We start from the raw sequence: 26,569 nt of genomic DNA on the forward strand, positions 1-26,569 counted from the left end.
AATGCATAGTAGCCAGCATCATTCCCATCTCCGGTCAAAATGTCACGACCTACAATTTTCAATTAAATCAAGCTAATAGCATTGATTTAAGATACTAGTGCCCCCTCCCTACTAAGCATACATCCCAATTATCATTTCTACAAGAGAAAAATACATTCATAGTCCTCAGATCTCAAACTGTATCCGTTAACTTACATATGATTGTCTATGAATTTTTTGGGCAATACTTTTTGTACTTTAAACATGAATGTTCCATAACTCAGATTACATTATTATATTTTTCTATTATCATTCAAATATCTCTCATCATGTTAGATATATTTTCATAATATTATTTAGTCATTCATAGAACAACAACAATAACAACAACAACAAAACCTTGTCTAATTAAGTGGGGTCGGTTACATGAATCAAATGATGCTATTGAAGTCTATCATGTATCATGTCTACAGAGAGACTATTTATATATAGATCTCGTTTGACCACCTCATGGATGGTATTCCTAAGTCTTCTTCTGTCTTTCACCCCTTGTCCATCTTCTATCTCATCCACCCTCCTGACTGGATACTCTGTCAATCTTCTTCTCACATGTCCAAACCACCTGAGATGCAATTCTACCATCTTTTCAAGAATAGGTGCTACTCCAACTCTCTCTCTTATATCTTTATTCATTATTTTATCCAATTCGCATATGACCACTCATCCATCTCAACATCTTCATCTCTGCCAGATTTAACTTATGTTCGTGCTCCCCTTAGGGCGCCCAACACTCTGTACCATAAAGCATAGCAGGTCTGATAACAGTATGATAGAATTTACCTTTAAGTTTTAAAGGCACTTTTTGTCACATATAAAATTAGACGCACTCCGCCATTTTGACCAATCTGCTTGGATCCTATGATTTACATCATGTTCAATCTTTTTATTATCCTGTATGATGCACCTAAGATATTTAAAACTTTTAACTTTTCATAGGATGTTTTCTCCAATCTTCACCTCTGTATTAGGGTTTTTCCTTCGGCGGCCAAACTTACATTCTATATATTCCATCTTGCTACGGCTTATGCGCAGACCATACACTTCTAGAGGTTCTCTCCATAAATCCAACTTCTTATTTAGGTATTCCACTGACTCTCCTATAAGGACGATATCATCAGCTAAAAGCATGCATCATAGCACAGGCTCTTGGATATGCTCTGTGAGTACTTCCAAGACTAATGTGAAAAGGTATGGACTTAAGGATGATCCTTGTTGTAATTCTATACCAATAGAAAATTACTCTGTCACATTACCTTGAGTCTTCAAACTAGTTATAGCCCCATCATACATGTCTTTAATTGCACAAATATATGTGATCCTTACTCTCTTCCTTTCCAAAACCTTCCATAAGACCTCCTGTGGCACCTTATCATACGCTTTTTTCAAATCAATAAACACCATATGTAGATCCTTATTAGTACAATACCTCTCCATTATCCTTCTTAACAGGTATGTAACTTTAGTGGTGGATTTATCAGGCATAAAACCAAATTAGTTCTCTGTTACTTGTGTCTCTTGTCTCAACTTCTGTTCTATCACCCTTTTCCATAACTTCATGGTATGACTCATGAGCTTGATCCCTCTATAGCTTCTGCAACTCTGTATATCCCCCTTATTCTTATAGATGGGTACCAAGGTGTTCTTTCTCTACTCATCTGGCATCTTCTTTGACCTTAAAATCTCATTAAAAAGCTTGGTTAACTGATTGATGCCTTTTTCTCAAAAGTCCTTCCAAACTTCAATTGGAATATTATCGGGTCGTCTGATAAACCCCAATTTTGTGGTTTATCTTATGTTGAATTTAGAGAATTTTATCAACTTATCTCACATTTATTCAATGAAATAGCATGGTTTTGTGAATTTCTCCTAAATTATGCTTAATAGTAAAAACATGCTTTTTAGGCCTGTAATTTGCTAAATTTAATTTACTTTGATTCCACCCAATGCCTTGATATGTTTGTTAAGGGATTTCAGGTTTAAGAGGTAAGGAATGGATAAAAAATTGTGACAAGAAAAGCATGCAAGATGGAGAATTCATGAAGAAATGAGAATTTGCAGAATTCAGGGCGACATGTATACATGGCCTACGCGTATGCGTAACAAGCAACACGTGACCAACTTAAAGGCAATATGCTGGGGGCGATTTCTGAGCCATCCAAGCCCAGATCCAACTCATTTCTGAACTATTTGAAGCCAAATTCAAGAAGGATCAAGCGGGGAGCAATTATGGTAGCTTAGGACCATGTTTTAGGGTTGTTTCTAGAGAGAAAAGCTCCCTCTTTTCTCTAGAAATTAGGGCTCTTAGTTTAATTTTCTCTTTAATTTTTCTCTTTAATTCTTGTTTTAGTGTAGTTTCATTTATGTTTTCATGTTCTAGCAGCTTAATTCTCCTAGTTCTTCTTGTTAATTTCCCTTTTATGCCACTTTTTAGTTTATGAACACTCTTGTCACTTTTGATTTCATTTAATGTCATTTGATGTTTTATGTTCTTTTAATACTTGTTTGAGTTGTTATTGTCATTTTCTTGTATTGAGTAGTTGTAGAATTTATTATTCCTTGCAATTTTACTATATTTTCCTTTTATGCTTTCTAAGTATTTGACAAAATGCTTGGCTTAGGTTTAGAGTAGATTTTGAGCATTTTTTGCTTGGAAAGAGAAATTAGGCAATCTTGAATCATTAATACCCAATTTAGATTGGTGATCTAGAGTGGTTAGTTAATCTTGTTTCCATTGACATTACTCATGACTAAAAACTAAACTATCCTACCATTTTTCATTCGCTTTAAAGCCTCTTTTACCTCGAAGTCTCGAATCCTTTGATAGTAGTCGAAGTTTTGATCTTCTTCTCTCATACATAACTTACCAAGGTTCGGAAGAATCCTTTATGCACTTAACTAGAACCATTGGAAGATTAATTTTGCAAGATACGAAGTTACACAAAGTAGAACTAAATAGCAAACACACAAAAATTAACCAGCTTTTCTTTTAACAAATTCAAAATTAATAAATGCACCCAAAATCAGCAATCAGCAGCATAACTAAATTAGTAATTAGCAAGCTTCGCATTCAACAAATTTAAGTCTCCCATTTAACAAATTTGGCAAATTCAGGTCTCATCATAAATTCGAACCAAGCAATTAGTCAACTACATTATGACATAGCATCATAAGAGATCAGAGCTCACAAACGCACGCAAAATTAACTAATTATTTTTAACTAAATCATTCTGAACACATTAAAAATTAAATTAACCAAATCACATTTTTTATAAACAACAAATTAAAAACAAAAAGAGAAAGCAAGAAAAATTGACTAACCTTCGATGGTCTTCGAACGGGCAGAGTATGAAGGAGAAGTGGCAGTCTTATGATTGCAATGCAGAGAAGTGGCAGCATATGAGGGAGAGGGATTTGGAGCAGAAGAGGAACCACGCGAGACGAGTTGCAGTGCGGACGGTGCCTTCGAGTAGTAGACGAGCAGTGGGAATGGCACCTTCGAGCAGATGCGACGACAGCGTTGACTCTCACTCCTTGTGACGGGGGGAAGATTACTATAAGCTAGGGTTGTGTTTTGGGAAATGAGGAAGAAGCGCGGAGCCATGGACGACCAAATAAAGACACGGTGGTGTCTGAGCGCAATGGACGACAGCGTTAAACGGTAAAGGAGTAACCTAGGATTTGTGTTTTGGAGGGTGGGGGCTGTATTTGAAATTCTGAATGAGGAAAAGGGGAAGTGGGAAACCTACGCTACACTGCTCAAGGGGAAGGAGAAGGCTTTCCTTTCTTCAGGAAAGTACAAAACGACGCCGTTTCAAAAAAGCTGGCCAGTTTTAAATGTTGATCCGAATCGTAGAATGAGACAATCCATGATCAGATTGGTCTATTTGGTCCAATTTTAAGAACCATAGTAGTAATGATTCATGTCTTTATACACATATGCATGTGTATAGTAGTTTGTTTCATTTTAGATTAAGAGGTATGTATTCTAGTGATTATCCATGATCGATTCTTGATTGTAATAATTACTAAGTTACTAGAACGGGACACAATGTGTACAAACTTTTTAAGAAATTTTTATTAAGTTTCTATTTTTTCTTTTTTCTCCACGGTATCCTCCAACCTAGCACCTAACAAGCCAAATACTAATTTGCCGTGAATCTAAACTCCATTTAAGAGTTTTTGGAGCTGGCTAATGTATTTATATTATACAATTAATGCAAAAGCCTATTGTCAATACTCAAGGATCGAATCAAAAAAATTTATAGTAAGATCTAGACAAGCAACAAGAAGTGGGAGCAATATAATCTATTATCTAATTAGGGGTTGGAACCACTCTTAAATTGAATCATTCCTCTATCATATTTCCATGTTAATACAAAAGGATATACACTATTCATCACATGTACGTCAAATAGTTTTTCTTTCTCTATTTAGTGCTTGTTTGGATGTCATTTTGATTAAAAAAAAATCTTTTTCAATGAAAAGATCTTTTTTTATTTTTTAGTGTGTTTGGCAAATAATGAAAAAAGATCTTTTTTTTATTTTTTAGTGTGTTTGGAAAATTTCTAGTAGTAAAAATAAAAGCACTAGAAAAATCAGAAAAATATCCTTTTTGAGAAGCTGTAATTTACATTTTTTTTTAAAAAAATATTTTTTCATAAAAAAAAAAGATATTTTCTATGTAATAAATAAACAAAAAAGTTCTTTTATATTATTATACTCAAACATAATTGATAAATAAAAAGATCTTTTTGCATGAGATACCCAAACATAAAATTACTTATACTTTTCTATAAGATCTTTAAAAAAAAGATAACTCAAAAAAAGATCTTTTCTTAGAAACTCACCCAAACAAGTCCTTAATAACACAAGTTTGATCAGTTTCAAAGCATAAACAGCATGAAGATTTCATCAGCTGAGATATTATCCCTGGACCATTAAGAGTGAAAATGTACACAAAGCTCCACTATGTTCTACCCAATCCATAATCATCACTAAACAGGTTCCTGTGTCTGTAACTAGTTCTGTCAGAAGTGCTGTGGAAATATGGGATCTAAATGTGTCAGCATCTATGGAGAGGAGCAGGATACAAGTCCGGTGGCTGATATCGCACGTGATCCTTATGAGGAAGTGGCCCCTCCTGCATTAATGAAACTATAGTAACTAAATTGTTTGGAAGAAAAAACAAGTGCATCATCCTACAAGTTTCTTTGAAGATCAACAATTGTTTAACATGATTCCAAATTTCAACATGTCCAAGGAGAATAAAAAATGTATGGTTTTGATTCCTAATTTGCTTATTCTAGCTCCCAAATGCATGATCTTACCAGAGAAAGGACCGGAAGGAGATTGAAAAATATCAGAAGAAAGTACCTCATCTATGTTTATTTGGAATGGCTTGACGAAGTCCTCAAACATTACGGGAGACAATGGCTTCATTTTCTCTTCAACCTCCTTTAAATGTATGAGTTCAAAATAAAAGACAATATGCCATATAAATGTTCACATAAGATAGAAATATACGAAGGGCACTTCTATTACGAGAACCAACCATAAACAAAAATGAGGAACAGAAAACAAGTAAACAACTATATGATACTTATATATCAATCAGATCCCACTTCTTCTATTGAAAGAATTATGAAGACAACAAAAGCAGCAGCAATGCCTTCTTCTATTAGGTGGGATCGGGTATATAGATATGTCATATATCATGTTTAAAATAAACCTATTTATTAGACTTCTCCTGATAACCTCATTTAGAGTGTTTAGTCTCTATTTGTCCATAAACATTGGTCCATCTCCTATCTAATTTACTCTCTCACCGGATGTCTTACCGGTCTTTTTCCCACATGTCCAAATCATCTAGTATGAGATTCCACCATTCTTTCAACAATAGGTACCACCCTAACTTTCTCTCTCAAGTCCTTGTTTCTTATTCTATCCATTTGCATATGGCTACTTATCCATCTAAGCATTCTTACTTCGATCACACTATACGTATATTCATATTCACCTTGTACCATCCAACACTCCATTCCATACAACATATTAGGTCTAATGACAATGCGATAAGCCGATATCATTTACCCATAAATTTTAAAGATGCATTTTTGTTTCAAATGAAGCCCAAAACACTCCTTCACTTTTACCAACACTTGAATCCTATTGTTTACATCATCATCTATTTCTCCATTGTCTTGAATAATACAACCAAGATACTTAAAATCTTGGATTCTCTAAAGTTTGAATTTCACTTTAGAGAATAAAGTGTGATCCCTCACCATTTATTTTATAGGTGGGACCAAGAATAAATGAGAGAAACCATTCAAAGGCAAAAGATTCACTTTACCCTCTAAAGTACAAATTTAAAATTTAGAGGATCCAAATTCCTTGATTTATGGTATGTTATTTTCTCCAATTTTCACTTTTATGTTTGAGTTCTTTCTCTTGCTAAATTTACAGTAGACACACTCAGTCTTATTGTGACTAATACGTAAACCGTGTACTGTCAAAACTTGTCACCACAAATTTAACTTCCCATTTAAATCTTCCTTGACTCACCTATAAGTACAAATATCATATGTAGAAAGCATGTAAGATGGTACGGTTTCTTGCATATGTTCAATAAGCACCTCCAATTAGTATGAATTATGAAAAGGTACGCTCTTACAACATCTTGGATTCTCACACTAGTTGTAACCCTATCGTATATATTTCCTTAATTGCAAGAATATAGGTTATCCTTACTTCTTTTCCAAGACCTTCCATAGTACCTCACTTAGTAACTATTATATGCCTTTTCCAAGTCAATGAAGACCATATATAAATCCTTCATATGACTCCAGTATATCTACATTCTTAACCAAAATTCTTAAGCCAAAAAAATGTGACAGCTTAAAAAGTGTATCATACCAATCCAGTTATTCTTGACTTTTCCAAGAGCTCCCTAGCAACCATGTCCAATATGTGCCTATTATCCATCAAAGCATTCATTGCAAGTTCTTCTGTTTCTTCAATGTACTGTCATTGCATAAGAATCAAACAACATATCAAAAATGTATTTAAATTATTTAAGGTACAGGGATCACAATCGTAAGTCATTACTTCACATATTCAAGAGTATTATGATTGTTCTATCATATAGTTCCAATTAGAAAGTAAATAGACATATATCGAAAGCATATTATATTAGCAATAATAAATTGAATTCCTGCCACAAATGAAAACTTTTTAAAATGCACCAAATATATTACACATGTTTCAAAGTTTATTCTGCTTTGCATCTTAATAGAGTTACTTTCAAAAGCGAAAACAAAAAGACAGAGAAAGCATATCAGAAGTTACCCTTGTCAACTCCCGTGTAAATAGCTCAGATACCTCTAGTGTCATATTTGCAGGAATTACCTGAGGATCATCCCACTGCACAAGTATAAAGAGAAAGAAAAGCTAAATTACATTCACGAGGAAAATCATATATTACCTACTTCAAAGAAGAAATATATACCCTATATCTTATCAGCTCGCCATCTGGACTGTCTGGCCGATCGAGTAATCCAACCCTTTTTGTTAATGCCATTAAACCCAACCTTGAATTTTGAGGGCTGATAACCATCTCCCTGGCAATCTGAAATGAGTTTCAGTGAGAAACAAACTAATGAAAATCAAATGAGTTTATTACCATATACTACTGTGGAAAGGTAATCTCTCAAATCAATCAAATTTATAAAGAAAAGTAACTGAACTTTAGAGGCAAAAAGAGGTCATGCATAAAATAGTGAAGTGAGATCCACCACCAACAAACCCCTTCCCATGTTTTTCTTTTGTGTGTGTGTCTAATAAATGAGGTATGTCTAATAAATTACATTTATTTAGTTCACTAACAGCTTCAATAACTTACAAGCACATAAAAAATTTATGTACAAATTAGTAGGTATGTTTTGGTTTGTTATTTTAGATATTACATTCGTTTTTATTTTGGATGGGGAAAAAATAGCAGATAATATAGAATTTACAGATGAAGATAAACTATGTTCAGACATAGATACAAAAGGTATAACTGAGAGCCAAAAAGATAAGCTATGTAACAATGAATGTTAATCCCTTTGAATATCATTTAAGGTCCCCACTAAATAATGTGCTGAGTACCAAATGGAAGGCAAAGGTATAATCCTATCCAAAAGAAATCAACAGTTGAAAAGGCATAGTAAAAAGGGGGTATAATTCCTTTCTAACCATACACCATGACATTACAAAAGCCAACAACTCTACCACAGAATCTTAGCTAATTTACTCAAAGCCAAAAGCTTTGAACTTAAGGAGTAGAAACTGAAAAAAGTCCATAGGAAAAAAAAAACTACTCAAATATAATATAAATGTACCACTTAAACTAAGCTATTGGCTGAATAGTGTCACTTTATAGAAGCCAGAAGAACAATTCGCTCTATAAGAAAAATTATGATATGTGAGTTTTTACTAGGTTCTATAATTACAGTCCAGCCGAATAGATCAAATGGATCCAAAGACTGCAAAATGCCATAGATCTTAAGTTGTTTTCAACATCATCTTGATCTATCTTGATATATGCCTCAATAACCAACAAAAGGGATAAATTTATCTTCTCCAAATTGATAAATTGGTAGACATCTGAGTCGCATAGTTATGATGTGATTTCTTAAATACAGCCTATAATAACCATATCAGTATTTATAATTTCCAAGAGGTACCAAAATTCTCAAAATATAAAATTACTAATTACCTTTGTTATCTTTTCAAGATCATCACTGCCTCCATCAGTTATATCATCACCATAGACAACACGTTCAGCACATCGACCACCATGTGCTACTACCATTTGCATCATCATGTAACCGAAGGTTGTATAACCTTGGTCTATCATATCTTCCCGAGGGTAGAATACAGATACTGCTGTTTCCTGATTAAGCAGAACAAGAATTCAATAGTGTTAAAATATAAGCCACTCATCCTTCTTTATCATAACAGATTAAGTTTTTGAGAGAGATGGATCATGACACGACATCAAAGCTTCCATGAGTAAGTGGTCTACTGTTCAATTCTTGGCAGCACCCTTTTTTGAATAAAATCAATTAGTTATATTCGAACACAAGGTACATGAGCTTGTGCATTCTCCTTGCTTCAAGCCTAAAGGGCTCTGGTGTAGGCAGGAGGTTTAAACATATTAAACAACTCATTTTATATCTGACAATTAAAGTTTTTTGATAGGGAGAGATGATGAGAAAAGGCAAAAGGAATGGCAAAAGTCCAATATGATCATTTCCATATTGCTGTAACAAGATAGCATACCTTACCACCAGGCAGGAGCTGTGAAAATGCATGCCAGTCAAACCGAGGAAATAAGTGAGCTAACACGACATGACCAGCTTCATGAACAGCAAGTAGTTTCTTCTTTTCAACAGATACCTAAATTACAGTAATGAGTTCAACATATAAGATGTTTCACTATCACCAATTCAGATGAGAAGAACTAATGGTAATACACGTACACTTTCTTCACATTTCTGTTGCTCTTCCTCAGTGAGAAGCACACCCATACCCTCAAGCAGTTGTTTATCTAATACATCAACAATGTCCTGCTGGGAAATTTTTGAATGCCCTTTCCTCACCTGCAGCCAATAATAGAAGCTTTAATTTTGCATCTTATCCTGGATTACTAATACAGTAACAGAGGGAAGGGCAGCAAGGGGAATTTACCATGTAAACTGCATACAAGATGGCCAGAAGCTATGCAAGGATTTGATTATGGCTATTCATGGGACTGGGCTTTCATAACTACTACTAGCACTCAAAAACACTAGGTTAAGGCTTTGTTTCTCTATAACAGTTTCCTACTATAAATGAAAAATACATGATTGTCAATTCTCATAAACTGAATGAGAAGATTGGACTATGCTCCAGCTCACTTTGAGCCTTCTCAGATTAGAAAACAAATAGATGCTGCTGCCCTTAAATGTTTTGTAATGCATCAACTCTATCATTTGTACTTTAACTCCCCTTACCCAAAACCTATATAGTTCTTAACCGTGATTAATCACATTCCCTTACACTACAGACATATTAAAGTCACACTGAAGACAGCACCATGATGTTGCATACAGCAGGTCTAAATCTGGAAGTTAGTAGGACAACAAAGAATAAAATCAAATGCAGCAGAAACCCACCATCATTATTGCTGCTTCATTGACAAGGTTTCTTATATCTGCTCCCGAGAATCCAACAGTTCGGAAGACAAGCTGTTGATGTAGAAATCAATGTATGAGTTCAATGGAAAAGAGAGAAGTGAATTTGAATAGATAAGCAATATACCTTTTCAAAATCAACATCCTCTGCAAGTTGCTTTCCAGAACTATGCACACCAAAAATTTGGACTCTTTGCTTGGCATCAGGCAAACCAATGTACAGACGACGATCAATACGCCCAGGACGAACAAATTCAAGATCTAATTCATCTGGTCTATTTGTGGCACATATGAATATGACAGCTTGCCTTAAGGATAAACGGTCAACACCGGTTTTCTCCTTCCTATTGTAATGAAAAAAATATAAAAATAAAATATCAATGACACCGACAATGTAATGAAATCAAAATAAAAAGAGATTCCTAACATATGTAGCTCTACTGCAATGACAAAAGTGAAGTTCAATAAATAACTCAAATAAGGAAGACTTCGATGGTGATCACTATGAGCCGTAACTTAGCTAAAAGAGTAAGCTACCAAAATGGTATCTGAAAGTTTGCATCGGTGACAAAATGAACCCTAAAAGACACTAACGACAAATAAGCCCCCAAAAGATTTAAAAACACGACAAAAAGAACTAGATATTAAATATATATTTTAAAAAACGACTTTAGAAATCAAATTTTGATGCAAAATTTTGCAATCATTAGAAAAATAAGATCTTTTTATCCTTAAAATTTGGTAATTTTTTGTCAAGTGAATTTAAAAAAAAAATATTGTGAATGATCATATTGTTTTTGAAAAATAAAAAAAAAATAGAGATCAAATTTTGCTTTGAATTTTTTTGTGCACCTTCTAAATATTTATTCAATTGTTGCCACAAAAATTTAGAGCTAATGGATAAGCCGTTTGCTAAATATGAATTTTTTTTATTACTTACAAAAATTATAATATTTATTGGTTCTTTTTGTCGTATTTTCAAATCATTCAGCGTCTGTTTTGTCGATAACATCTTTCAGGGACCTTTTTGTCAGCGACTGAATCCTTCGAATATCGAAATTGGTAGTTAACCATAGCTAAAATATACCAAATTCTAAGTTCCATGTAATAAAATGCAAAAATAAATAAGACTACGAACACAACAACAAGCATCAAAATCTTTAAATGAAGATATGCTTCATTATAGCCCAAACCCCAAGAGCTACCACTTGAGAAATAGAGAAGACAAATTTCTGACTCAATGGGATTTATTTGAAACAAGCAAGAACAAGTATGTGAGAAAAAAAAAATTCTGCCCCTTGGAAGTTTAAAAAGAATTATACAATTTTTTAAGAATCAATTCCATATTTCCTTTTATTAATTTCTTTGTTTAATTAGGATTAGCGCTTTTGTACTATTATAAATAAATATCATCTTTATCTTCTATCATCGTCATCATCATAATATATCAAATTCCAATAATAATGTTAAAAGCAATCTCTCCTATAAGTTTAAGTTGTGGCTACAGATACATGAATAACTTCATTTCTAACACCCCTCCTCACTTCGAGCATTTTGAGCTTGGAGCAAAGAGATTGCACAAGGCCACCTATCTTGTGCTGAAACTTATTTTATTACAACCAGAATCAACTCTAGATCATTAGACAATAAAAACTCCAATACTATGTAATGAGTCATCTCCTAAAAGCTTAACTTTTGGGGTAAAAGTACACGAGTGGCTTCATATCTAACATATATATCTATCTTGCCTATTCTTTCACTTCCTACCTAAGATCCATAATCTCAACAAATATAAATTATGATGATATAAAAACTTCAAATGATATATAGTTTCCTATTTCAAAGTAATAACTTACTCCCCATCAAGCTGTGCAATGAGAGCTTCAAAAGTTGCCCTTCTACGTGGATCATTCCTAGCATGCCTACCGGCAATGGCATCTATTTCATCCACAAATATAAAACAAGGTGCCTGTAGAAAATGAAAAGTATTTGTAAACTACCTTGTCCAAGCTATAAATGATAAACAACATCAACTGAAGTAAACTTGTGCAGCAAAATAGAAGATTTATTAGGAGAGTTTATCTAAGAGAGTTGGGGTTGAAGGCCACGAGCCAAGGTTGTAAATACTGCTGAAGAAAGTTTCTTTTTGGCAGTTTTGCAAGGCTTAACAAGCCCTCACCTCCTGGGAAAAATTATCTGTTGAGACTGCACTAGTTAGTTACTAGTAAGCTGCATAATAGGAGGAAGGAAAATGGGGGGTTTATGATTCAGTCTTGGGGAGGACTCTACAGTAACCTCTAATCTTTGTAGGGTTCAGGCCTTCAGGAGTCGGGATCACATTGATCAAGATCTCAATGAATAATATTGATGTTCTAAACTTCTAATATATGAATTTCAATTTATCAAACAAACAGGAAAATTTGATCAAATAGGATTACAAGACTATATATCCAATTCTATGTAACAAAACTTTAACTGACATCTTCATTCAAGATTATTTAAAATGCATTTGATATTAGAGCTAGAAAATGCTTATTGGCTTACATTTCTCCTAGCAATGGTAAACATTTCATTGATTCTAGCTGCTCCACTTTTTTCACTATCCGTGAACTCAGCACCTGAAGCAAAAACAAAAGGCAATCCACTTTCCTTTGCGAGTGTCCTGGCAAAAAGTGTTTTCCCTGTTCCTGGGGGTCCAGAGAGTAGAACACCCTGAAATATGCTTTCTCATCAAACAACTTACATAATATCATGTCACAACATAATAGCATTTGAGGGATTAATTGGCTGTGCAGATATCAAATGTCTTACCCGCACAAACTGCACGCCTCTTTCGTAGAACTGCATAGGATTTCCCATATAGATCATCAACTCATCAAGAAGATCCCAAACATCACCTCCCAACACAACTTCCTTGTACATAGATTTTGTTTCACCAACTTCTCCAACAGGCTGACAAACAATAGAACTTTCACATAAATAGAAATCAGAAGAAAGAAGTCAAATGACATGAGAAAGAAAGAAAGAAAGAAAAAGGAAATCACTATAAATGTAAACATGTATCCATCAATTCATTATTCTGATGGAGACTTAACATCTAAATATATCTTTACAATATGGGCTTTTGGTTGTTGCTAAGAACATGGCATTTGACCAAATAACTTTAGCGATATATAGCGTTGACAGGAATAAATACGCCTTTACATTTTCAAGGGCAAAAGTAGTGACACAGATTGTTTCCTATGACCAGTATAATCCAAACCACTAAACCTCCATCTTTTCCCATGATTACTAATCACAAGCTAAATACATTCCTCCATGGGTTATATTCTTACATGCTATATATCTGACATATCAGGATACTAATACAAAAATATTTCATGGCTAAATAGAACAACCATACAAGACATTTTATGCACAAAAATAAACTAAATCACTCCCAACAGCTTATCAGATATTAAAAGCTTACCAGAATGAAGTTTTCAGCATATGCCATATCAAAGAGTTGATTATACTTTTTGTAAAGAAAACGATGGGAAGTAATGTGCAAAAGCATCACAGACTCCCTTATGAGCCAGAGAATCAGTATTCCGGGTACTAAAGCGATCAGAACCTTCATAAAATAGTGGATTTGTCGCTTCTGAAGCAGATCTACTTCAACTCCAGAACTTGTAATAATGTCAAACAGATAAGGATCAAGAGGGATATCAACCTACCAAATAAGAACTTTATTAATCAATCATTTTCCCCAAAGGGACAACAGATGGAAAACCTTGGAGAGAGATTTCAGATTTCTGACCAACAATAGCAATTTTGATGCAACTTACGATAAATTCCATTGGAAAACCTTCTTTCATCGTCACATACAATCTTTTCAAATCTTCAGTGAAAACAACAGCTGCTACCTGTTCAAAAGAATGTAACTGAGCAACTGCCATCAATCTTCTCAGAGAATTGCTGTGTGTAAAATTTAACTTGGCATGGACATGGTAAAGCAACATTTTTTTTTTTCAAATAAAGAGGAATATTATTATGAAGATATCATACAAAACGGTCGGGTAACAAGAAATCCCCTGTTGAAATTTACTGTAATGCTGGAACTAGAATCTATAATGTTCAACTTTATGTATTTAACTCTTAAGATAGTGAACGAGGAACAGCTTAAGCTAGCTAGTAGTAGTCTTTCAAATAAATAGTATGTATACCTGTAGAGAGTGGATTCTGAATTTTCACTCTTTAGTTTTGGAAATATTGTGTGTATATTGTATTGCTACAATTATGCCTCTCTCAGTTTATATATTCCACAAAACGTCTAAAATGAAAAATCAACTTATAGTTAAGAACATACATACTACTTAAAAAGTTAATCTATGAATACGAACCTCTGAGCTATCAAGTTTGTCAAGAAAGTAATTGTAAGGAAGTTTAGGACGATAGCGCCACCACCTCTTAGCTATCCACAAGGCCCTAGCTCCATGTGCGGATGTTGCCTTTTCCGCCACATCCTTGCGAAGATTAGCTTCAACCTCTTTCATGTCAAATTCGACTACATATCTACTATTTAAGGAATCCGATTGCTCAACAAGACGCTCGTTGCTAAGGACTTCCCTCCATTTATGAAGTCTCTCACGCCATGTGCCCGCAGATTTAACTTCGCCTGCTTAGAAGCATGTAAACATATAATTAATAGAATAAAAAAGAGGGAAGTGATGCAATGTGTGTGTGTGTGTGTGTGTCTGGGTTAGAGAATCTTTCTCAGAATGAAGGTACAGGACTGAAATTATACCAAGGTATGATTTTTAATGGGCAAAGCCCAACTCCACAAAATTATTAGAAAAAAGAGATTCTGGATAGGTGGACCTTTTGGGGAAAGCACTCAACAATTGTTTGAGAGTTTTTTCCATTGGCCATAGTTTCAACACAAGACACAAGGGCTCCCATATTAATAAGGCAATTGATTCCATACTTCATCGTCTCCAAACCAGTAACAACCATTCAGTGTAAACAACTCGCAAATAGCAAAATGTAGAAAATAATAGATGAATGAAATGGTTACAGTGAAAGAGACCTAAAATGCCCAAGCCTTCCACCAGTCTATTCTTCTCTTCTTTGGTTAACCTTCCATCATCCTCTATAACTTGTTTTACATGTTCCTTGGAAGCCTCTTGGTCATCCTCCCATGCATCCTCTCCAACATACGAAGTATCATGAACAAGGGTTCCACCAGGCTGTTCAACAAGCTTCTTCATTTTCAAGCCTTTTGGCATTGACTTCCTCCACATGCCCTTCTTAAATCTGCTTACAAAACATTAACAAAAACATGCCACAAAAAAAAAAAAGCACAAGGTTGAGATCATGAAATTGCTTTATAGTATCCAATTCACTGTAAAATAAATTAGCATTAATCACTAACAACAGCAACCATTTGAAGATGCCAAATTATTTTATAGCAAATCATGCCAATAATCAACCCACTAAAATCTAACTCTCTTGTGATGCTTCCGTCTCTAGATTTTCCTGGATTCCCCTCTACATCCAGCTATTGGACTGTAGAATTTGTAGGAGATAAAAGAGAAGAGGAAGTCAAACAATGTGTGGGAGATGTGCTTATATTCAAAATGCCATTTAGTACTATGCCATTTGTTAAGACATATAGGTAGCTAGCAGCATACATTAAGCACATGCAAAATATTACTGTATATAATGTATACATGTTATTGCATATATTATATTTCCTAAAATAGATTAGAATCAGCTTAGCAATCTCTAGCAATTAGCCTACACATAAATAACCTAAGGATCCCTAGAAATTAACCTACATTTCAGCCAATGATTTTTGTAATTTCATCTATATATTGAAATACCTAGTCCAGCAAAAGGAAGACAGTTGTTTTCCAATTGGAAATCAAGTTTTGTTACAAAATCTAATAGCCATACATTATTCTCAACACTCCCCCTGAGGAGACAGTTCTCCAAATTTTATGCTTACTGCAAATGACGTCTTCACAAAGGGAAAAACTCAAATGAACTCTCGCAGGAAGTTGATAAGTTAAATGATCTTAGAGATTTGTTAGACAATGTTAGATGGCACATTCATGAAAAACTGGCTGCTGTGGGTAGCTCAAAGAAGAATTGGCATGGAATTGTTCTTCAGAACCACCAATTTCAACATTTGATTTCCTTGTACCCCTCCACATCTATCTATTGAGCACCGGATTTTGTCAGAGATAAAAGTACATGAGGAATTAAAACAATGAGTGAGCGGGAAATGGCTATGTGTGAAAGAATTGATCTCTGAAACCACTAGTTTCAACTTTTGATTTCCTTTAGGCTGCATTTGGATACTATCTCTAAGATAGAAATACGAAAAAATGGATACATAATTCCTATATTTTCTGCTTCCTAAAAGCAGAGACAGAAAAGATCTGTCTTAGAGATAGTATCCAAATGCAATCTTATACATTGAGTAATCAGAAGTATAACTTGGGCAGGAATGGTTCAGATGCTAATACTAGTACCATGCTATTTATTCTTTCCCTTGGAAATCCATTTCTCAAAGCTATACCATAAACCTTTGCTTTCCTTGAAGGTACCAAGGTAAGTGATGGCTATCACTTTAACTTTGAAGGACTATTGGGTAGGAGACTCCTCTTTAAATTTAACCTTCCCTCGTCAACTACCTTCCCTGCATAACATTCCTATCCAGATTTTAAAAGTAGTCCACATTTTTCACAACCTGAATAATATAATCCTCATTTTATAGATTCTCTTTTAGCAGGATTCCTTTACTATCAAAAAATAAAAAAGCATATAGAAGAAATAAACATGTGAGAAATCAACAATTTAATTTGTGCTAATTATGAAAATAACTATTTGATATGCCATTAGCATAAGCATATAAATGAGGATTAACTAACCTTCTAATGTTGGTTGGGGAAGGCTCCGGAATTAATGCTTCCATGTAAGCTTCTGTCAATTCTTTTCTTTGGCGATTTATGTAAGGTGCTTGAATTATGACATACATTCCTTTACAACAACATGCCACAACAAAGATATAAAGAGCTAGTACACCAACTCGCTTAGGGTCCCAACTGTTGACATTCTAGTACGAGAAAAACAATACTTATTTAGTTAATAATAATAATAATAATAATAATAATAATAATAATAATAATAATAATAATGGGGACAAAAAGGAAATGCAACAGAAAATTAAAAATAACTGAAGCCAATTATAGATTTTATTTTCCTTTTAAGAAGAATAATTTATGAAGGCCAAGAAAGGAGAAATACGGGAGAGAGCATAACATGTATGCTCCCAAGAGGAAAGGGGCAGCCCAAGTCAAAGCATCCTGAGTAGCGTAGGGTCTAGTGAAGGGCCGCACCCAAAAGGTGTGATGTAGGCAGCCTAACCTATTGCAACCATCAATGACTAATTCCAGGCTTGAACCTGACCTTGAGGTCAAATGAAGACAACTCAACCATTGCTTTAAGGCTCCTTTTCTACCCTTGTAAGAAGAAACCAAAAGGAAAAATATAGGTCCTAGGAGACTGAGTCATGTAACAAGTCATGCCAAGTTGTCAACCTCTCACCAAACAAAGAATGACCTCCAAAATGAACATTTTCAAAACTCCATGTAGATGCTAAGACCTTAAAATGATAACCTTAACACAAATGTTTTCCATAGATGAAGTAGCTTCCTTGAGGAAGGTTAAGAAAGAGGGACCCAATGAATGAGGTTGGGGATTGAGATTTAACTACATGGAGAATTCATCCATCTTTTTGGAACTTTAAAGTATATAACTATTATGTTTGTTCTTCTTCCAATAAAAGAAAAAAATTTAATATGGGAAGAAATGGGACCTCTGTTGATGTTGCATGCTCTCCAAATAGAAAATGAAGACAAAACAACAAAAGAAAGAGAACACCAGTAAAACTTAGTTATGTCGATACTCAATATCACCTCATGGTATATCTAAATAATGGCACCACACCACCCTCTAAACACCCATTATCAGAGCAACCAAAAAGAAAAAAAAAACTTAGACGCCACAAAAAATGTACCAGATGAAAAAAAAATAGAAAATTTCTGTCTAATAAATCTTTCATTGTGCTTTAATCAAGAAGTATCATGTGATATTTCTAATCTCCACACCGCACTTACATGTTAGACTATAGTTATCTCCCTGATATATTAGTATTAGAATCTAAAATGTGATCGGATACCATCCAGCCTATAGTTAGGCAGAATGTTGTACATATTTTCCAAGCATGTCTATCACCCAGGTTTCTACATATTTTCCTATAGTTAGCATGACTTTTTGACTGTCATGTAACTTCATTTAAGCCCGAACATTGTGAAAAATCTACTTCAAGTCTTCAACAACAACTAGCATCAGCTTGCATCACATAAAACCAATATCCATTACATCAAATTGTTTTTCACCTACCTTCTTTCAAAAACAGCAACTAACAAACAATGCGAAACGTATATTCCCACTCTTATTTAAAAAAAAGACCTTAATAAACTTCGAAAGTCATATGAATGTTATAAACTTCATTTATTGTGTTAGCGAAACTCTTCAACTTAACCACCCACTACTTCAAAAGTAATGTATATCATAAATTTTGATTGAATGAGAGTGCATCAAAATCAAACATATAAGAAGAAATTAACAGGGAAAATGTCAGTACAGCAATCAATTGAGTTTACCTTCCAGTGTTCCCACCGATTCCAATCAAGAAACTCGGAAACCCAGTGAGTCCCAGACCTTCCCAATTCATCTCCACTCGTTTCCACTTCATCCCTCACGCGCCCCACAAACTCGCCCACCTTCGCATTCCCATCTCCCAAGTCAAAACCCGTCTCCTTCTTCACCATCTCCCCGAACTTCAACCAAAACCGCTTCGAGCCTCGCCGAAGCGACCGGGAAATGTTGGACCAAGAAGAAGCCCCGCCGTCGCCCCCACCATCAGGGTCAGCCGCCGAAGTTGACGATGCTCGGAGCTTGAGCTTTCTGCGGAGGGTTTTGGGGCAGCGCGGTGTGGTTAGCGCAAAGAGGTTGGGGTTCAAAGGGACCACCACCGGATTGAGCGGTGGCGAGGGAAGAAGAAATGGATTTGGATTTGGGCTGATGAGGCCCATTGATGAATTTCGAAGGTCGATTGAGTGAGATTAGGCGCGCTTATGCATCTCTGCTAAATGGTTTTGTTCTTTATCAAATGGAGAATTGAAGATTGACTTAACGTTATGGGGTTTTCTTTGGTGACAACGTTATGGGGTTTATTTAAGGGTTTATCCGCATCACGCTGCAGTCTATTTTTTAAATAAACACTCAAAACATTACAATAGAGAGTAGATTCCGATTTTTTATTTAAATAAATAAAATAGATGTTTTAATTACTAAAATAAATGAATAAATGACCATTTGTACCCATGAGAGATGAAAACGCTGACATTTGTATCCATGAAAACTCGAAACTAATCTTGTACCCATGATAAATGCTGTCCGTGTGACAAAAGTGCCCTGACTTAGATCTGAGCTTGGTTCGTGGGTTTCCGAACCTACGTGGCACTCCCAACCTCCCCCCTCCCAAAATCTGAGCTAACCATTCACCATTTTCATCTTCATCTTCTTCACCATCACCATCACCATAACCTCCATTACCATCACCTCAGCACCGCCACAGCCACCTCCCTTTACCACAACCTCCGGCGACAAAAACACATGACATACACACTAACAGAGGAAATAAGAGAGCAAGGAGGAAGAGAGCAGAGAAACGAGAGATTCAGAGACTGAGGAGAGAGCACGAGAAGAGATCCGAGAGGGGGTATCGCGCCGTCACCAGCCACCATCGCGCACCACCACCGTCGTGAGCCAGAGACGCCACAAGGGGGAAGAGGAGCCATCGTACTCTGCCACTGTCCAGCCACCATCGAGCTAGGGCCGCCATCGCGCCTCACTATGCGTCACTGTCGAGCTTCGAAAAGGGAGAGAAAGTGCGCGAAGATGAGAGAGAGAGGGAAAGCCGATCCTGTCACCACCGCCACACCCAGTCGCTGTCATCATCACGGGAGCTCGTTGCCGTCACTAGCGGAAGTCGCCGCCGCTGTCGCCGAAACCACTGTCTCTGTTTGTTGCTCAGCATTGTCTCTGTTTCTGATTCCTCTCTTGTGTGCTGAAATCGCTGCTGTCGTGGTGGTGGCCGTGGGGTTGTTTGTGCTTAAACGAAGCTAATACTGCTGCCGCTCCATTCCTATGTTCTTTTCAAGTTTTAGTAAGTTGTCCTTGTTCCAAAACCCTCATTGTCACCGTTCTATTTTCATGGTTGATTGAGAATTTTGAGACATTATTGCATTAGAGTTATGTCAATACCTTTGCAAGTTGTTCGATGGCATTGCTGTTGCGGGAAGCTGTTGGTGCGGCTAATGCCGCTACTACTGCTGACTCGATATAAAGTCGTTGTCGTCGGAGGTTGTGGTGAAGGGAGGTGGCTGTGGCGGTGCTGAGGTGATGATGATGGAGGTTATGGAGGTTATGGATTTGGGGGGGGGGAGGTTGGGAGTGCCACGTAGGTTTGGAAACCCACGAACCAAGCTCAGATTCAAGCCAGGGCACTTTTGTCACACGGACAACATCTATCATGGGTACAAGATTAGTTTCGAGCTTTCATGGGTACAAATATCAGCGTTTTTATCTCTCATGGGTACAAATGGTCATTTATTCAAAATAAATAATTATAAAAATTATGATCGAAATATGTTACGTGTATGTTTATTTCGTTTACACGGTAAACAAGATACGTATTAAATTAATGCGTTTACAGTATAAACGAGATACAGTAAGACAAATTTTCAACTGCTATAAAAAGATGTATAACCTTAGCATTTTTCACATACATTTCATATTTTTTTTCTCCCATTTTTCTTACAAAAAGTAGGCAAAAATGTCAAATAATAACGGATATGTAGTTGCCTGTGTGTACCACAATTGCGTATGAGAAACAGCGACAATAGGGTGATATTTGAGTGTGAGAATCCGTTACTATTGTGCACTCGGCGCGTAAGTTAGTTGTTTAAGTTGAAAAGTTTGATATTGAGCAACCTTGGTAGCACAGGGAGAAGAAATATCGGAAGGGTGGGTATAGGTTACTAGCACCGTTGGGTAATGGAGTTTTCCAGTTTAGACTATTTTGGCTCCTCAGCAACGAGCATGTGCGACTCATGTTCAACATCCATAGGAGAATCATGGCGGAACAAGCAATGGAGCTTTCCGCCGAGGTTGGTGATGTTGTTGGTGGTGGTTCTGTACATACGACATTTGTACAAGATAACCCACCTCTCGCACCACCACCAATTCATGTTGACATACCAGTGGAAGAAATGGAGGTGGGTGAGAAAGACTCCAACGAAGAGTACGTTGCGGATAGTAACGATAGTGATTTTTCTGAGGATGATGATGAGGAGGAGAAGTTTGTACAGGAGACGTCGACCGAAACAGCGGTGCGCTATGTTTTACCTCCCCCACCTGATTCTAGCGCTATCAGATGTACCAAGGCACTATCATACAATAGATCTGGATGCCATGCATGAAAAATCTCCTATTTCCAACACCAGAAAAGAGGATTATAACCAAGACGGTGGGGTTGAGTTTCGAGTCAGCCACATATTCAAATGCCAAGATGCAGTAATGCAGGGTGTGAAGAACTACAGTATTTACAGAAGTGCTGAGTACCGAGTGGTTGAATCGGACCAATTAAAGTACCATGTGCATTGCCCTACGTGTGACTGTAGACTCTTTCAGTCTCTCCACTACCCATGCCGACATGCGCTTGCCGGGTGTGCCGCCGCAAGCATCGAGTGAGCTCCGTATATTCATCCGATTTACAGGCAGGACACTGTGTTTAAGATGTACGAGATGGAGTTTCCACCGATACCGAATGAGTCACTATGGCCGGAGTGGCATGGGATTCTGCTTCGTCCTAACCCACTAATGCGTAGGAAGGCTATTGGGAGACCTATCCCTACCAGATTCCGGAATGACATGAATAAGGTCGAGCGACAAAAGAAGAGATGTAGTCTATGCAGGCAAGTCGGTCATACTAGGAGAGATTGTCCCAACTAACCCACGGATAACGCTTAATGGTGATAGTAATTTACTGCATTCGATGTTACCTAATTGTTTTGAGTTATGCTAGTTGTACATTAATGGATTTGGAAATAATGAGCATGTTCGTCTTATATTAAAGGTTTATATTTGTAATATATATATAATCATTAATAGTGAATATTCTAACAGATTTTGTCATAATACCAAGCAACAACAAAAAATTACACATAAAAATAATATACATTAACAAGTCATATAAGCTCCACTTTTACAATACATAGTTCATAGTCTAGTACATAAAGTTAACAACAACATTCACTACAAAATAAACTATAAGACATTATCGATGGTGGGGATTCTGATAGTGGAGCTGATGTCAAGTCCCACACGGGGGAGGCTATGTCTGGCGTAGACACGTGTGACCAATAAACTAGACTCAACAATTGAAAAAGGTGAATGCTATAGTGCCTAAAAGGTGGTGTCTATTTACTAAAAAGAGTTAAAAGTTATTATTTAATTTAAAAGATATAAGAATAAATAATTTTTAAAAAATTAAAATTTACTACAAAAAGTAAGTTAGGCAAAGTTTAGGTAAAAATTTATAGACACCATAGAATTGGCCATTGAAAAATATTTACTCTTGTATTTAAACTCTAAATTAATAATTATATAGTTAACAACTTAATTACCAAAAAATGAAGACCACAATCCTAGAATTACTATATTTTTTTATCAGTGACACATCCCTAATGATACAAATTGTATTCTAGTTCTTGATAAGTACTCTAATTATAGTTATATATATGGGATTACATAAAATAATAACCACATTCCTAGAATTACTAATTTCTACCAGTGACATATTCCTTATCATACAAATTGTATTCGAGTTCTTGGCAAGTACCCTAATCATGGCTATACATGTTTGGGATTACATAAAACTCAAGATAATAGAACTAACCGCAAAGTCGTCTGCCCCAGCATAGTACCATGTCGCATTCATCCTGTTGATGTTCCGATCACGTGCATATGTGCGCACCATCTTCGTATTACTCATTAATATGTTCAGAAAGAGGTAAAAGAGAGGAGAAAGTGATCGAAAGGCTTGAATTGGGGCCCGAAACCTCGCTGTCAACGAAATGTATATATAGTTGTCCTCCAGCCTTATCTCGTTTACAGTAAACGAAATAAGGCTGGAGAACAAATTTTGATAATAATTTTTATAATTATTCATTTTAGTAATTAAAATATTTATTTTATTTATTTAAATAAAAAATTTGAATAGACACTCATATGAACTAATTTTGAAAATTATTAAATAATCAATAAAGTTCTATACTAAATAAAATATTTAATAAAGTTTAACAAAATTGTTATATACCTATTTTATCTTTTTCTTTTTTTTATATCATTGTTGGTGATGTTTTTCTCTTTTTTTTTCTCCTCTTTCTCATAGTTGTCATCCTTACCACATTAGCTTCGTCCTCCTCCTTCTTTTCTTAATTAAATTTCTTCTTCTTTTATCTTTTTTACCTCCGTCTCCATCCTCATTATCATCATTATCGTTATTATGGTCATTGTCGTCGTCTTCGTCTTATAGGTAAATAATATTTTTCATTCTCTTTTGAATTTTTGCATTTTTTAATTTCGCTACGCCATCTATAAATTTTTCACTTATTTTTTTCTATCAAAATTTATAGATCTAAAACTCAAGTCTTAGTTCCATCATATCACTTAATAAAAAAATTTGGTGTTAGAGTGAAGACATTTCGATATTATTCTTTAAAAATTTATATGTCGTTTTATATATCAGATATATCGTCTTCTTCTTATATGTAAATGTCACTATTCATTATCTTTTGAATTTTTGCATTTGTTATGCTTAATTTTACAATATTATCTACATATTTTTTCACTTATTCTCTTTACTATTAAAATTTATAAATCTACAACTCAAGTCTTCATGAAATAAGTTATTAGTTCTATCAAATCATTTAGTTGAAAATTTCAATGTTAGAGTAAAGATATTTTGGTGTTATTTTTTATATTTTTATGTGGGTATTATATATGAGATAAGCATTTAATTAATTGAATATGTAATATTTTTTAGAAAGATTCAATATTTTTTGTGTCGTGGTACTGAACTTCTGGTGTCAATTTTAAGTAATTTCAATGCTATCTTGTTATATTTTATAGAGTTAATGTGATCTTTTAGTATGTCATTTACTTTTTATATTTTGTATCATTGTGTTTAAATTTCAATGTCAATTTAAACAAATTTCGATGCTATTTTTAGGCAAGAATTCAATTCTATAAATGTGAATCTACATTCATTCAACTAAATAAGATTCCAGTACAATACAAAAATGTTCATTCAAGTCTAATATGAGAAGCAATATTTCTACAGAAAAAATAAGAGCAATAGAAAAGAAAGAAAGAAGAATAATAAGAAGAAAATGTAGTAATAAAAAAAGATATTTTTGTCTTTTTAGCAAAATTTCGATGTTAAAATTAAAAAAATTTATGTGTCACAGTTATAATATTTTGATGTTATTTTTTTTATAATTCTGCACAATTCAAAACTCTCATTCCTCCTCCTCCTCCTCATCCTCCTCTTCTTCTTCTTGTTTCACTTTCTCATAATTCTTGTTTCACCCTCTTAACAAGAACTTGTGTCACGATTAAGAATTTTCAGCGTCAAATTTGAGAAATTTTTGTGTCACAATTAAGAAATTTTGGTACTATTTTCTGATAAATCCTGCAAAACTCAAAACTTCTCCTTCTTTTCTTCAAATTCATCATCATCTTCTTCTCCTTCTTTTCTTGTTCATCTTCTCCTTTTTGTTTTATCTTCTCATAATTCTTCTTGTTCACTCTCTTAATAAGAATAAAAACAAGAAAAAATCAAATAAAGAAGAAGAAGAAACACATAATATCGCAAAATCACCAGGAAGAGGAGAAGAAAAAGAAAAAAATGTAGCAACAACAACAGCAATACAAGAACAACAATGAAGAAGAAGGAACGTGAAGAAGAAAAAGAAGAAGGAGGAGGAGGAAGAGGAATAGGAGGAGGAGGAACGCGAGATATGAACGTTCACGTTAGCAGAAAGTTGGAACGTGTAAACACGCTTTGACTAATGAAACTTGTTTTTGTTGGGTTTGGACCAATTTGTTAGATTTGGTTACCAAAAAGACTTGGATGTGTAGCAAGACTGGTAAATAATATAGTTAAAAAATATTAGATAATTTTTTTCATGTAAAATTGATTGTTAAAAATTATTAAACGATAATTAAGTTAAATGTGTTAAATCTTTGCTTTTAGGCCCCGCTTTTTAGCCCAAACATTTGAGGAATTGCCGAAATATCTGAATCCGGAGACCATGTGATGGGAATAACAATCCAAATATAAAAAGGGAGCTCTTTGCTCTCTTCAAGGTATGACCTACATTTTATCCTAGAATACTACACCTCTCTTACTTTTCCTGACTTGGACGTCGGCGTGTCTTTGTAGGTATCCTCCCCCTATTCCACAAGCAACAACCTCATTCTCCGACTCATTCATCCTACCTTTGGTGCTATCATCATCATCATCATCATCATCATCATCATCATCATCATCATCATCAGATAATTCCGGAACATTAGCACTGTCTATAGGGACCATAGGTTGTCGTGAGTGATGGACCCCAATTTCCAACACTCCCAGAGCGACAACCCTTCGGAGGAACTAGTAGTGATAGCACATGTATTATGCAAGAACCCAAACATCAAGTCCAGAATCTGAAACAAAAGTTGATGGCTTGAGATCGTTGTTAGCAACTCAAGTCGAGCCATGAGGCTCATACTGAAAAGAAGCTAAAAAAGGAGTTGCTGAAGTGATCCGATGTAGGGGGTTCTTGATAACTTTAGTGAGACCCGCTATTAAATGGTTTACTCACTTCCTCAAGGAAAAATCTCAACTTTTGCGAACATCTCTAAAAAATTATTGGCTCAACATGGATAGCTGATGCGTGAGCATCTTTTTTTTATTTTCTTATTATTTTAAATATGAAATTATTAAGTTTAAATTAGATTTTAATGTTTGAAGCCTATTTGGATGCTACTTTAAGTCGCTTTAGTGTTTTAATTATTTCAGGTGAAGTCGAAGGAGAGTACCTATTCACCTTTTCCTGGAGGTATCACAAAAGAGTGTGTCTTTC

General features: G+C 35.1%; 1 protein-coding gene across 1 annotated transcript; it reads right to left on the reverse strand.

Moving 5' to 3' along the window:
• Positions 1-4,852: 4,852 nt before the first annotated feature.
• LOC107459325 (ATP-dependent zinc metalloprotease FTSH 12, chloroplastic) lies at positions 4,853-19,510 on the reverse strand. The gene is made up of 19 exons (XM_021128070.2): positions 18,971-19,510; positions 17,174-17,358; positions 15,325-15,551; positions 14,639-14,913; positions 14,084-14,161; positions 13,726-13,968; positions 13,068-13,208; positions 12,801-12,968; positions 12,113-12,225; positions 10,384-10,600; positions 10,239-10,310; positions 9,564-9,683; positions 9,364-9,480; positions 8,798-8,974; positions 7,547-7,666; positions 7,387-7,461; positions 6,955-7,062; positions 5,413-5,493; positions 4,853-5,179 (listed from the first exon to the last, which is right to left on the reverse strand). Exons 1-19 carry the CDS (start codon positions 19,400-19,402, stop codon positions 5,102-5,104), a joined length of 3,027 nt encoding a protein of 1,008 aa, XP_020983729.1. The 5' UTR covers positions 19,403-19,510; the 3' UTR covers positions 4,853-5,101.
• Positions 19,511-26,569: the final 7,059 nt, after the last annotated feature.

This window comes from Arachis duranensis, chromosome 7 (genome assembly GCF_000817695.3).
Source record: "Arachis duranensis cultivar V14167 chromosome 7, aradu.V14167.gnm2.J7QH, whole genome shotgun sequence".
Taxonomy (NCBI): Eukaryota; Viridiplantae; Streptophyta; class Magnoliopsida; order Fabales; family Fabaceae; genus Arachis; species Arachis duranensis.